Source organism: Centropristis striata, chromosome 13 (genome assembly GCF_030273125.1).
Source record: "Centropristis striata isolate RG_2023a ecotype Rhode Island chromosome 13, C.striata_1.0, whole genome shotgun sequence".
NCBI lineage: Eukaryota > Metazoa > Chordata > Actinopteri > Perciformes > Serranidae > Centropristis > Centropristis striata.
Genome location: NC_081529.1, coordinates 3,858,520 through 3,873,755, shown reverse-complemented (window position 1 = coordinate 3,873,755; position 15,236 = coordinate 3,858,520). Strand labels below are relative to the sequence as shown.

The 15,236-nt window shown below is 36.4% G+C and overlaps 1 protein-coding gene across 1 annotated transcript in view; it reads left to right on the top strand.

Annotated features, from left to right (window-relative positions):
• Window positions 1-15,236, top strand: part of LOC131982901 (alpha-1,6-mannosylglycoprotein 6-beta-N-acetylglucosaminyltransferase B) — a 104,962-nt gene that overhangs the window by 27,573 nt on the left and 62,153 nt on the right. Inside the window, exons 4-6 of the mRNA XM_059347494.1 lie at window positions 2,134-2,243; window positions 5,553-5,626; window positions 10,273-10,440. Of these exons, the coding sequence (XP_059203477.1) occupies window positions 2,134-2,243; window positions 5,553-5,626; window positions 10,273-10,440 (352 nt within the window). The remainder of the gene's footprint in view (window positions 1-2,133; window positions 2,244-5,552; window positions 5,627-10,272; window positions 10,441-15,236) is intronic.

Sequence of the window (15,236 nt, the reverse complement as noted above, 5' to 3'; positions counted from 1 at the left end):
GAAGGTTACACAGGAAGATAACATTTTTATGATGTCTCTTTTTATTCGGCCTGTAGAGCAGATATAGTTTTGGATTATATTTTGAAACACTTATTTTCAATTTCAGATTTTCAGTTTGTGTAAAAGTACTTGAGCTAAGGTTGCTCTTAAAGTTTAATCTAAGATGGCTTAGAAATAAACAAATAGGAATCTTAAGGGAAGACACTTTGATATTTAAGTACTTCCTAAAAGTTGCTAGAATGTCCTTAGTGATCATTACCCTCAGAAGATGTTAAGGGTCCCATACTAGTCTTTAAACTAGACTTAAACATGATGTAATTTGATGAGGCAGTGACGGAATTTATGGGGACTGAGGAGAAAGAGGAGATACCAGCACATTTTCTGGGACATGGAAAACTATTAGCTATATTATTATTTATTATTATTATTTACATATTTCTAAACCCCTTCTGCTTCTATGTATGAATTATGGTTGGGTTAAGATTACTTTATATTATGTGTGTGCTCTTTCCATATTCTTCAAGGAGACATTCACATTCTCATCTTCTGCCCAGGTTGTCTTTACTTTTGTTTTTGTATTTCCTGTGTTTTTGGAGAAACTAAGCATTTAACATTAGAGCCCGACAGATCTATCAGTGGACAGATATTATCGGCCTATCAGTATCTGTGTATATACTGTCCCATATGTGCTGTTATGACAACTTTTTTTTACACAATATATATTGCAGAAAACCTAGTTTGGGGCAACCTGGTCTCACAGAAATCCGTGAAATAGCCACGGATTTCGCTTAACTCAAAATCCGTGGAATAGCCACGGATTCGCTCAAATTTCCGTGAAACTGACACGGATTTCGCTAGAATGCAAGTTAATGACAGTCATATCCCGTGGCTATTGGTTTGTTCCAAGTCACGTGACTTTCAAGGTCCCAGCGGTCAGAACTTAGTTTCTGCATAAAAATGGATTTTGATCACATTTGTGGCGAGAAATATATGTTTTATTTTCTAAATATTCACTCAGTGAATGTACATAATCACTTTGTATGTTGGAATAGCCACAGGATATGACTATGTCATTAACTTGCATTGTAGCGAAATCCGTGTCAGTTTCACGGAAATTTGAGCGAATCCGTGGCTATTCCACGGATTTTGAGTTAAGCGAAATCCGTGGCTATTTCACGGATTTCTGTGAGATCATGTTGTTTGGGGTGATTTAGAAATGGTGTTAGCTATGAATTTTCATTTTATTTTTTAAAATAATCAGCAATTGACTGAAACTGAACGGTAATGATGTCTATTTAGCTATTTATTTTATTGCTGTTTATTCTTTGTTTTTCTCAGTTATTCATAGAATTTGCTGACAGTGTTGTACATTGTAGCTAACATTGACAATACTGCTGTCAAGTTTGATGATGTGAGGGAAAGTTCATGTGTTATATTATGACAGTAACTCCTGTTAAAGCCTTAGTCTAAACACTGAGGCAAGGAGACAACCTAAGAGGCTTTATGTCTTTATTATTAGACATAAACTTGAGCACAGACAGGCCGAGATCATTTGCTATTGCTTCGTTTCTCATAGACATGTTATAGCTTTTTAAAAGCTCTTTGCACTATAGAACTATACATTGCAAAGCCCTCATCTTCTCTTTATTCTCTCTGTGTTTCATTCCCATCCTCATTGTAAATATTGGTCCCTGATTGTTTTGCCAACAGCTTAGAGGCCACAGAGGTCAAGTGCAGTGAAACACATTTGCTAACAACCTAATTGTGTTCTGTTTTTATTTCCCCCCAGGGACACGCTTTAATATGCCAAGTAACTTTTTTTTTTTTAATCTTAACAAATAAATTATCTGTCAGTGATTTAAAAAGCTTTTTCGATTTCATGCCTCAAGTTCTACAGAATTAGCATTTCACGCTCACTGTGAAGGCTGGAAAAACAACAAATACAGCTGGATGGAAGGAAGGAAGGAAGGAAGCTATAAAAGAAATATAGTGTCCTCTTTCTTTTCAAGGCGCCTGATTGCAGTTTGAAGAGAATTCGGGTCAGTACAAGATACTTGTCGCTGGAATAATTTTAGATATTCTCTTTTTTCTTTGCTTTGTGTGTGTGTTGTGTGTATGTATGTGTGTGATCAGGATTCAGCCTATAGGGCTGGTGGAGCGGATTCAGGCCATAGCCCAGAATATGTCTGATATGGCGGTGAGGGTGGAGCAGATCCTACAGCGGAGCCTGGCCAACAACAGAGGTAGGATTTAAAAAACGCACACTTCCCACTCACACACCTGGAGGATACCAGATATAGCCCTCCAGGTTATCCCCTCCCCCCTGTCTATTTCAAATCCATCCAATCTTTTGTACTTAAGTAAAAGTACAAAAGTATCAGTATCAAAATGTACTTAAAGTATCAAAAGTAAAAGTATCAGTATCAAAATGTACTTAAAGTATCAAAAGTAAAAGTACTCATTATGCAAAATGGACCCACTCACATTGTTATATTTACTCCAAATATATTGTTAGATTATTATTATTATTATTATTATTGATGCATTTATGTAAGCGCTTTAATTTTGTAACGACAGGGCTCATTTTAACTACTTAATATACCGTTATGAGGCTTAATTAAAAAAAATGTCTAATCACTTTAAATTGATCATTTTTTTATGTTAAATCTCGACCTGAAAAGTAACTAAAGCTGTCGGCTAAATGTAGTGGAGTAAAAAGTACAATATTTGTCTCTAAATGTAGTGGAGTAGAAAACGCACACTTCCCACTCACACACCTGCAGGATACCAGATATAGCCCTCCAGGTTATCCCCTCCCCCCTGTCTATTTCAAATCCATCCAATCTGAAGACGCTTTTCCCCTTAGCCCACATAAACCCGACAGCCTCACACTTGAATGCACAATCTATGTCTAACGTGCACTTGCTGGTTGATCATATAGAACATGACAGACATTATTCACGGCACATTACACGTCCAAACAGCAAGCCCCCCTGTCTGTGTCAGGGTGTAAGAGCTCCTGTGCGGCACAATACAGCGCTCCATTGTTGCTGCCACATCATAACCAAGCTACAACAGGATGTTTAAATCATGATGATAAATTACAGCCCTGTTAATGGGATCCAAGTCTGTCAGCTTTCTTTATTAGCCTTCACTCTCAATTTCTTTATTGGGCGTAGAATAGAAAATCGGACAGCACGGTTTAATTCACAATTCCACTCTTGTATCCGCTACACTGCACTTTATGACTGAAACTATTCACCTCACTGTCTCATTAAAATGTATCAGATAATTTGCCTGTTGTCATAATGTCTGATATCATTTAAATAAGGCTGGCTCTGAACCTGGCTAAGTTTTGACAACGGCAGGCAGTAGCACTTTTCATCGTGAGAGGTCCGCCGTTATCGTGATAATCAGACAGAATGGCTGGCAATTATTTGTCTGTGATTGTGCTCTTCGACGATTGGCAGGATGCTGGCGCAGGAGCTGCAACCGCTCCTTTAATTAGGCACACTAGCACCGGGCTTCGAGGAGAAGAAAGGAGGGAAGAGGAAGGAGAGGAGAGGCAGAGAGAAAGAGGGAAGAGCGAGAGCAGCGGAAAGAGAGACAGGAAAGATGGGGATGGGGATGAGGAGGAAAAGGGAAAGAAGGGGGGAGATTATGATTTTTATGAATCACACTAATGCCGTCTATCTATAGTAAATCCAGTGAGTGGGATGGAGCAGAGACTTGGCCGTTCAGCAGGGGAGGCCGAGCTTTTACAGGAGCTTGTTAGCTAGCTCTGCTGTCTAATTTATCTCTGTTCATCCCAAAGGCAGCAGGATATATGCGGTAATGCAAAAGGCAAGCAGACCTAAAGCCCAGGGGAAGCACTCTAAAGACCCGTTTGATCAATATAAGCCTTGTTTAAGCATTGGGAGGTCCAAACCAGGGTTCGAGTCATTATCTGAGCTTTGTGGCGGTCTCTAAGATAACTAATGTAAAGGGCGAAGTAAGAGATAATTAAATATATAAATGTGAAAGAGAGGTGGCAGCATAATAATCTATACTACAGCTTTCTATTCGATCTGAAAAGATAATGTTTATACACATGTTGTGTTTTTTTCTAGCGAATAGATGAGAATGGCTGCTCAATATCCCACTGTGCACCATGGTGGCTTGCCATACTGCCTGTTTATCTTCTTCATTTAAATAATATCATTACATTAATAATGTAATGTATAAGCATCCCTCACAGATTAATGATTTATTGCTTTAATGGGAGCTCAGAGTCCTCATAATGGGGGCCCTCATGACTCGAACCCTGGTCCAAACCTTGTGATTATTTATACATGTAAGCAGTGGTGGAAAAAGTATTCAGATCCCTTACTTTAGTAAAAGTATTAATACTACATTGTGAAATTATTCCACTACAAGTAAAGTCCTGCATTCAAAACTTTGATTGATTGATTGATTGATTGATTGATTGTCTTTATTTCGAACATGCAAGCAATAAAAAAAACAAGTTTAAATATTAATAGATGAATAAATAAAAAAACAAAACAAAAAAGCAAAAAAAAATTGAAAGAAACTTCTTGGAAGAAGTAAAAAAACGTATCTAGTCCTACCCTTTAACGGGTCAGTATATACATACATATATGAATAATCAATATAGTCACATACAAATATTATAAATAATTATATATATACATATACTATAAACAATTTATACTACATTGTGAATACCTATACATGTATATTGTAAATTACTATATATATATAATTATTATAAACATAAATACAATTACCATGTATATTACAAAATTACAGTCTACATATGTCCATGTTACAGTTACTTAAGTAAAAGTACCAAAGTATCAGTATCAAAATGTACTTAAAGTATCAAAAGTAAAATGACTCATTATGCAGAATGGACCCACTCACATTGTTATATTTACTCCAAATATATTGTTAGATTATTATTATTATTATTATTATTATTGATGCATTTATGTAAGCACTTTAATTTTGTAACGACAGGGCTCATTTTAACTACTTAATATACCGTTATGAGGTTTAATTTAAAAAAATGTCTAATCACTTTAAATTGATCATGTTTTTATGTTTAATCTCGACCTGAAAAGTAACTAAAGCTGTCGGCTAAATGTAGTGGAGTAGAAGTATAAAGTTACATAAAATGGAAATAGTCAAGTAAAGTCCAAGTACCTCAAAATTATATTTAAGTACAGCACTTGAGTAAATGTACTTACACTCAACCACTGCATGTAAGTTATATGTAGCTATGTATTTCACTGCAAATTAACACTTACTTAAAATCTGATATATTTACAGAATTTAAAAAATGATGATGATTGATGTAAAAAAAAAGAAAAAAAGTATTTTACATCTCCCCAGCATGTTTTTATAACCTTCTTTGTGTTTGACTTTTGTGTCTGTGCACAAAAAAACCCCAAACGATGCAGCTTTTTCTGCTGATCCGTGCCAGTGTGGTCTATTGTTGGAGCGTGTGTGGATATGCTTTGATAAATACCCTGCATTTTTCTTTTCTCCAGTCAGGGATGGAACATTAGGACAATGTGAGATCCCTAAAGATCCCCGTTATCCAGACTGCACCAGCAAGATGGATGTAAGTCTTCATATCTCACTTAAGTCCAAACAATTTCCAACAGAGAGTGAATATCACGTCGTCCTTTCTTGGCGACTCACCTTGGTGCAACATAAATTTTCTGTAATAAGATAAGAGGACGTATAGAGGGCTCCATTGTGATGAACTGGGCTGTCTGAGCAGCAAAGAAAAAAACGGAATACTGAAAAGAATAAAACAAAGTATGGTTCAATAAACAAGCTGCATATACACATTGTATGGATAGCAGCCTGTAGCAGCAGTAGGCAGAGCAGAAAACTGCAGTGTGTACAATAAAAGCATAAATAATGCAGCATGTCAGGAGTGTGCTTCTTTCTGGTGTGAAAAACTAAAAGAAATAAAAAAAATATGCACCTTCTGTTCAATATATAGCTGGAGCTAAGACGTAACATGTATAGAAAAACACATGTGGAAGGTGCACCATTGTCTGTATCACAATCATCTTTATGCATGAAGTAGACCTCTATAAATATGCCAGGCAATTCCACACCACATGAATGCACTGTACACATATAATATACAAATTAGAGACAGTTTGTGTGGGCTGCAGGCCGCCTGCTTTAGTATATTCTCACAGTTTCAAGTGTTTTTGAACACAAAACAGCTCAAAATCCCCCTCCAATGACGTTTAATGTACACTACTGGTCAAAAGGTTTAGAACACACCAACTTTTCCAGAATTTAATTGAAAATGATGCAGTTTAATGTCTCTGTACTCTGTACTCTGAAATTAATGCACATTTGCAACATTTAAAATTCTTTATTGAGCATGATAGTGTTTTGAAAGTAAAAAAAAAGATTCAAAATCACATTTTATGTTGGACAAAATGACCCCAAAAAAAGACACAAAATGACTTACAAAGACATGAAAAGAATTAAAAAATGGACAAAATAGCCCAAGACTCCATAGAGTTAAGTTGTTAACCCACTTCTTGTTCCCTGAAAAAAGGCCTACTTGTATAATTCTGAAATGTACATTATATTTTACCTTTTTTTATTTACCTCTGGCAGTTCACCACTTACCTTTGTACCCTTTCAAGCTGTTGATTTGACTTGAACTGCTTGATTTTCAATAAAAAACTGGAAAAATTGGGGTGTTCTAAAACTTTTGACCGGTAGTGTATGTAAAAACATTCTGCTATGATTAATATTGAGTTTAAAATGATTCCCACACATGAAGGAACTAAAAAAAGTACAACTACTCTATCTCCCTCAATGAGAAATTGTAGATCTGGACTTGCGCCACTAATGCTCACACTAGGTTGACCGGTGAAAGAGCAGTGCAAGCCACTCGTGAGCTACAGGGCAGTTTTGGCATCTGGTGAATTTTCTCTGTTAGAGGAAACATTGGAGAGATTCAGATCGATGTTTGAGCCTCTGCACTCCAAATATGGAGTCTGTTGTGCACAAAAATCAGTAACAGACATGTAAGAAAAGAAGGTGTAGTTTGGGATCTCTTATTTGTTTCAGTTGTTTTTTTGGCTTGTAACTAGCAGCAGCTGACAGTGTGTAAATATAATACAGGCTATTTTTATGAACGGTTCGTATGATTTCTTTTATATTTATAATAGTATTATAATTAATACTAATTTTATGCACTGGAATTCATAGTTATCCTGCAGAATTTTGTTGTGACGTAGAATTAATGCCTGAAATAACAACATGATCTCACAGGAATCCGTGAAATAGCCACGGATTTAGCTTAACTCAAAATCCGTGGAATAGCCACGGAATCACTCAAATTTCCGTGAAACTGACACGGATTTCGGCTGACCGCCGGGACCTTGAAAGTCTCGTGACTTGGAACAAACCAATAGGAACAAATGTCCATGGAATAGCCACGGGATATGACTGTCATTAACTTGCATTGTAGCGAAATCCGTGTCAGTTTCACGGAAATTTGATTCCGTGGCTATTTTGATTTCGATTTTGAGTTAAGTGAATCTGTGGATATTTCACGGATTCCTGTGAGACCAGGTTCCAAATAACCTGAAGGGAAGGTGGGAGGGTCAATGGATGGATCAATCAACCAGAAGACCAGAGTCTGTGTCCTATGTTCATATAAGTGTACGAATGTACTTTTTAATCACCTTATCCCTGTTCATTTCCCCCCTAACCTTACCCAAGTAGTTTTGGTGCCTAAACCTAACAAAATAGTTCAGTTTTACAATATGAACAATGTGATTAAAACAGTTGTCGTCACATTTAAAAGTCCCACTGAAGATATCATACTAATTCCAGTGCATTACTGCTATGATGTCACAGTAAGTTTTCTCTCTGTACTTACAAATCCGCGCTGTGCTGGAGGTTTCAGGTGTCTTGTTGACTTTTTAATTGGCTTCTGAAGTTATGATGTACTGTACCTATAATTAAGCTTGGCTATCTTAGATTGTTAGGTGCACAGAAATCTCCCCCTTCCGTACAGGAATATGAAATCACCTCTCTAGTGACACACTTTGCACAGATACAAGTCGTCAAGGTCAGACATTTTAGGGGACATAATTATGAGAAAAAACACAATTCTGAGTGTTCAGTCAGCAAAAACAGAAGCCATTCTACCCTGGAGGGGAGTAAGATGGATGTTCCTTTTGCTCCCTACAACCTCATGATTAATAATAATGTTAGTTCAGCCTAATAACAGAACCTATCCTGTCTGCTTCCTCTCCTTGGATGCACACTCTTTGCAGCCTACACTGTAAAAAAAACCTGTTGTTTTTACGCTAAAAAAACGGCAGCTGTGGTTGCCAGAATTTTACCGTAATAAATAGGGTAGAACTTTTTTTAATATTACGGTAAAAAGATATTTGCACTGTTGATTTCACGTTTAAGATTTCCATTTTATTCCATTTTTTACTGTATGAATAAGTTTTTCCATCAAAAGAAACGCTGTTCTGCCATATAATTGACAAGAAAATACTTTATAAATGCCACATAAATTAAAGATTTTACCATAAAATATTACAGTATATTTATGTTAGAGATATGGTGTTTCGTATATTTAACATTGAGAAAAAGTATTTTTTTACAAAAGAGAAATGCAGAAATTACAGTGACGCATATATATATATATATATTTAATACATATTACAGTGTATTTAACATTGGAGTAATGTATTTTTCAAAAAATAAAACTGTAAAAAATACTGTTTTGGCTGATATATACATTTACAGTGTTTCATTGTTACTAAAACTGAATTAACCCATTTATCATTTTACGGTCACTGTAAAATCTACAGACATTTTTTTTTACAGTGTACAGTGCATGTTGGAAAAATGAGTTGAGCTGAAAATCTGGAACTGAATCTGCTCTTTCTCTAACTTCTTTATCACGTTAACCTGCTGGATGACCTCGTCATGCTGTTTTTCTGACTCCACCTCGGAGCAAGAAGCTCTCTTGTCAATTATCTGACCCCAGAGCATCAAAGGTCCATGTTGGCAGCTTAACCCAGATCTTATTAATAAAGCCACTGGCTCGTAACTCACATAAAGGACCAGAGGCATCACATTGAAGTTGAAGAATGTGAGAGTGGATGAGAATGACAGCAAAGTGCCCATGGGCTGCTCCACGTCAGTTTCAAATTGACAAGAGGACATAAGGGATGAATTTTAAAGCGGCCTCTGATGACACCTTTACACATCTTTGGTCACGTCAGTGGTTCTCAACCTGGGGGTCGGGATGCCCGAGGGGGTCACAAGATAATTCCTGGTGGTCGCCACATGGTTGTAAAAGAAATAGAACATTAAAATATATATATACACTACTGGTCAAAAGTTTTAGAACACACCAACTTTTCCAGAATTTAATTGAAAATTATGCAGTTTAATGTCTCAGTGTACTCTGAAATTAATGCACATTTGCAACATTTAAAATTCTTTATTGAGCATGATAGCGTTTTTTTTTTTTTTTTAAAGATTATGTTTTTTTGGCATTTTGTTGCTTTATTGATAGTGAGAGATAGAAAGGGGGTCATAGAGGGGAAGACATGCGGCAAAGGGAGCTCAGGCCAGATTTGAACCCGGCTCCGCCGCAGCATACGGCATACATGGTTAGCGCTCTACCGGTGTGAGCCACCGGGACGCCCAGCATGATAGCGTTTTGAAAGTAAAAAAAGATTCAAAATCACATTTTATGTTGGACTAAAGGACTAAAAAAAGACACAAAATGACAAAAAAGACACCAAAGGATACAAAATGACTAAAAAAAGACACAAAATGACCAAAAAATGACACAAAATGACTTACAAAGACATGAAAAGAATTCAAAAATGGACAAAATATCCCAAGACTCCATAGAGTTAAGTTGTTAACCCATTTCTTGTTCCCTGAAAAAGGCCTACTTGTATAATTCTGAAATGTACATTATTTTTCAGTTTTGGTTAAGCTTACCTTTTTTTATTTACCTCTGGCAGTTCACCACTTACCTTTGTACCCTTTCAAGCTGTTCATTTGACTTGAACTGCTTGAATTTCAATAAAAAACTGGAAAAATTGGGGTGTTCTAAAACTTTTGAACACCCCAATTTTGTATATATATATATATATATATATATATATATATTAGACTGTGTGAGTCAGACACATGGCAGAGTGCTTGCTGCTCTAAGAGTATCTTCCTGATCTTTCCCTTCAGTGGATGCGTGCTCGTTGGACCTCAGACCCTTGCTATGCCTTTTATGGTGTGGACGGCTCCGATTGCTCCTTCCTGGTCTACCTGAGTGAGGTAGAGTGGTTCTGCCCCCCACTGGCCTGGAGGAACCAGACTGCTACACCCACCTTGAAGCCTCCTCCCAAGAGACAGGTAATGCTTAGATAATGCTACATGACTTGAGCATTGAATTCCTACATGCATTTGCAACACAGACCAAAGCTGCACCTCGAGGAAACTCTATAAATAGCAAAGACGAGTGAGTTTATTTATTGACAATGTGTGCCAATGACAACATCAACGGGTATGACTACAATCCATTCTTTCACCCATTTTATTTTCTTTTTCTTCTTAGTTTAGTTGCTGCAAATCAGCAAATTAACAACACATATTGCTCGTTTCTGCAAAACATCCACTTTTGGAGCAGAAAATCATGTCTTGTTTACATAGTTTCTAGTGTCACTTCTGTGAATGTTGGCATTGTATGTTTCTGCAAACCACAGGCACGTTGATATGAAACGATTAGGCAGCCTTTAACTTTAGCACATAAGTAGCTTTTCTAACCCAGATTGTTTACATAACCAAGAGGTTTTTGTTGAATTTACAGTATTGGCCATGTTTAAAATGTTAATTTTGCTAATTTTCCCATGGAAGGGAATGAAAACAGGCTGCAGCACTTCAGAAATGCTGAGATTTTACATATCTGTGTATCAAAAAATGCTTCAAATCAACGTATCTATGATTTGCAGAAATGTACAATGCCAACATTTATTCTGGTGAATCTTTATTTTAGCTTATTTAAACATCTCATTTAAGTATATTTGGAAGATACAAATACATTGATTTAAATAATGAGACTTAATGTACACATTCCGGGTTCCTTTTGTGTACAATGAGAAATTGTTTGAACAAAAAAAGGTTAGAATTGTTCCATTGTTCATCGTTATAAATAATTGATCATTTTATTATTAATTTGACACAGGGGCCACAGCAGGGGTCAAAGGTTTCTTCACAACTTAAAGACGATCGATTAGAAGACAACGAGTTGTGTAATGTGAACAGGAACATCTCCTTGTTATTAATTTTAATTCCACAACCACACAGTTAGCTAAAGGTGAAAAAAAGGGCACCGAGCGCAGGGTAAGAGTTTAACTTCCAGGTAAAATAATTACAGCTGAGACTTTAGTCCAAGTTCCTGGAAAGCACAAGCAGCCAGGAACACAGCTGCATGTTTCACACCCCTTTTGTGTGAAGAAGAACCGAGGGAGAAAGTTTGAAACTCTCTTAAAATTAAGCCGGGAGTGAAAAGAGCCAGCTAACAACAGTGGAGGGAGACACATGGGAGTGTTCGCTTTTCACATGCCAGAAAAGGTGTCCTCCATCATTTAGCAGTGACAAGGAATATATAGTGTAAATTGAAACTAAATTGACTAAATTAGTCTACTGAGAATTGAGAATGAAGAAGAAAAATATAAATAGCAGAAAGCTATAAAGTGTCACGGTGCTGCCGCTGTAGATTTGATAGCTTGACACTGATGATGAGTGTTTTTGACTTATTCCCCAAGTTCAAGCAGAGCATTTATTACTTCATATTGTGATCAATAGCTCCTGGGAGAATCCGGATACTAAACTGCACGCTGTCTCTCACAGGGCTGCTGCCTATCATTCCTGCTTTTCATTGCTGTTTGCCTTTCTGCATCATTTGATTTTTATTTTCGGCATCAACACATGATGCATTGTGCTTACAATCACTCCTCAAGGTCTATCCCACCGTTCGCCCCCTCATCCCCTCCCTCTTTCTCCCCAGAGTAATGTACAGCCGGCACGACGTTCCCTGATGCCAATTCATTCTGCAGTTCTACCTTCTGCTCTAATTGCCAGCCTGTATTCACTGAAACTAATCCCAAGGCTTCCCCTGGGTACTCTGCATTTTGCTGTGCCGCACACAAGTTGCTCTTGAGAGCAATAATTCACCTGCACAGTGAGAGTACAGTACTGCAGCTCTGCATATTGATTTTGTCTTTGAGAAGACTCAGTTTCTTTCATAGCGTGAGTGTGTTTGAGAGAAACAGTCTGTGTTTGCGTGCACCAGTTTCTCTCCTGTATATTTTTAAGTCCTCCTTGCTCCCACATGCAGTTACTCCATTGATTAATACTCGCATGATGCAGTGATTATAGTAGGCAGAGGAGGAGATGTGAAATGAGAGCAGACTATTTATGAGGATGATTCAGAAATCCCTCAGGCGACCTGTCTGAGAGGCCTAGCCTCAGGGCATGAGCACATAACAGGATATGACAGGTTATCTGTGCTCCATGCAGACTCCTAATAAAAAGAGTCCCACTTGTAGAAAACAGTGTTATAATGAAGTTTTTTTAGCATCCTACACCTTCTGCTTCAGGCCAAGTTATACATCTGATTGCCAACCTGTTCTTTAGTATGTTTTGATGTAGAACATCTGTGCAATGTCTGCAGAAAGAAACTAGAAAAGAGCAGATCTCTGCCAGGTGTCTTCCTCTACCCTCCCAAACAAAGATGAGTTCAGTTTTAATCAGTTGTCTGGTTAGAAGAGGTGTGATTACCTGGACAGAATTAAAATAATACTTTAACGTGCACTCTTTGGTGGATTGTGCACGACTTGTACAGATACAGTATTGTTGTATAGATTTATGATGATTTTAAACTCTAAGCTATGGTGGTGTAATTGTATATTGGATTTTTATAGTATTGTGATTTTGTATGTAGTTGTAAAAGCCCAACTAGGGACGGGAGTTGAAAATTAGCTGAAGCTATATCTCTGTATGCAGCACATCAGATGCATGTCCTGTATCTATGCTAACTGCATTGTCCCTATCAAATAAAATACATTAAATTAAATTAAATTAAATTAAATTAAAAATGGTGGAACTCATTTTTTCAGTGCATTTGGCTGGTAATTAAAGCTGTGTTGTTATTTTCCTTGTTTTTGTAACAGAGTTCTGCTGATACAGACATGCTTTAATATTCTTTTCACTTCATTTGTTGACTCCATACTTCTGGTTAGTACAATCCTGGAATCTGCAATTTATTTTTTGACCCAAATAGAGGGTTGCCATCAAGCTCTCACCACCTGCTCCCACCCACAGCAAAGTTAAACCTCCTGCTGCCACGAGATTTGTGCTATCCCACGGGATCACTTACAGTCAGGATGGCAGCACAGAAAACAGAAAGCAATTGTATCATGCCTAGCTGAAGTGAATCTGGAAATATAACCATATATGTTATTTGTTCTTACTCTCAAATATGATCCATTGGAGCGTTTCAGACTTAACACCCTCACAGGTGTCAGTAAAGCAATACGTCCCTATACCTAAACATTAACATTGTTGTTATTTATGATGTGAATCAGTAGCAGCTTTCTCAGGTTTACATAACAAAAGTACTTCCTTAATGTTAGAGTAAAAAAGAACATGGTTAGGCATTTCAAAAGATAAATTAAAAGTAAAATAAACAAGTGCTGGAAGTATGATAGTTAGATAGATAGATAGATAGATAGATAGATAGATAGATAGATAGATAGATAGATAGATAGATAGATAGATAGATAGATAGATAGATAGATAGATAGATTGATTGATTACTTTATCCATCCCAGAAGGGAAATTCGGTTGTCACAGCAGTCCGGTATTCAAGTACAATAAAAATAAAATACAGTAGAATAAAATAAAATAAAAAATACGTCCCTATACCTAAGCATTACCATTGTTGTTATTTATGATGTGAATCAGTAGCAGCTTTCTCAGGTTTACATAACAAAAGTACTTCCTTAACGTTAGAGTAAAAAAGAACATGGTTAGGCATTTCAAAAGACATTAAAAGTAAAATAAATGCACACAAGTGCTGGAAGTATGATAGTTAGATAGATAGATAGATAGATAGATAGATAGATAGGTAGGTAGGTAGGTAGGTAGGTAGGTAGGTAGGTAGGTAGGTAGGTAGATAGATAGATAGATAGATAGATAGATAGATAGATAGATAGATAGATAGATTACTTTATTCATCCCCGAAGGGAAATTCGGTTGTCACAGCAGTCCGGTATTCAAGTACAATAAAAATAAAATACAATAGAATAAAATAAAATACTGAGGTAGCATAAATAAAAACAACAATAGAAAAAAACACAGAATAGAACAGAACAAGGACACTTAAGAAGTTAAAAAAAGCAGATCAGTTGGTAGGATGGTTCACAAGATGAAGGTAATTATACTGATGATGTGATGGCAACAATGCTATAGTGACTAGACGGTATATAATAATAATAATACAGTATATAATATATAAAATATAATATAATATAATATGTAATAATAAATAATAAACAATACAAAATAAAATGAAAAATATAAATAAAGTAATTATAAGTAAAATAATATAATTATAAAATAAAATAATATGATATATAATATATAATAATAGTAATAATAATAACAAATAAGTTAACGCTGGTGATGTAAAGCCAGGCACAAGGAAGTTAAGTTGCATTGCTTTAAACAAATTTACTATTAGTTTCACACAGGACACATACGATAACTCTGTGTTTGTTTTATTCATTCACCCTCCTGACCGCCCTCAGTGGAACTTGTCATTTTCTATACTCCATGTCCTCACTTCCCCCTTTCATTTTACACTCTGTTACATCTCTTCTGACTTGGTGTCCTTCATAATTTGTAAGGGGACTAGAGAGTGCGAATTAAAAATATATATATATGGTTGGTAATAAGCTGCTTCAATTGCCACATGTGGTCTTGTTTTTTGGTGGAGAACAGTCTGAATTAATCTGCAGAGGCTCTGGTTCTAAAGGAGTAACTTTACAATAGATGCCAGTTTTTGAGGACAAAAAAAGGTTAAAAAAAAACAAAAACCTGCAGCCTTCACCGTTCAGTTGGGAGGGTTGAGGACTCAGCAGTCAAAG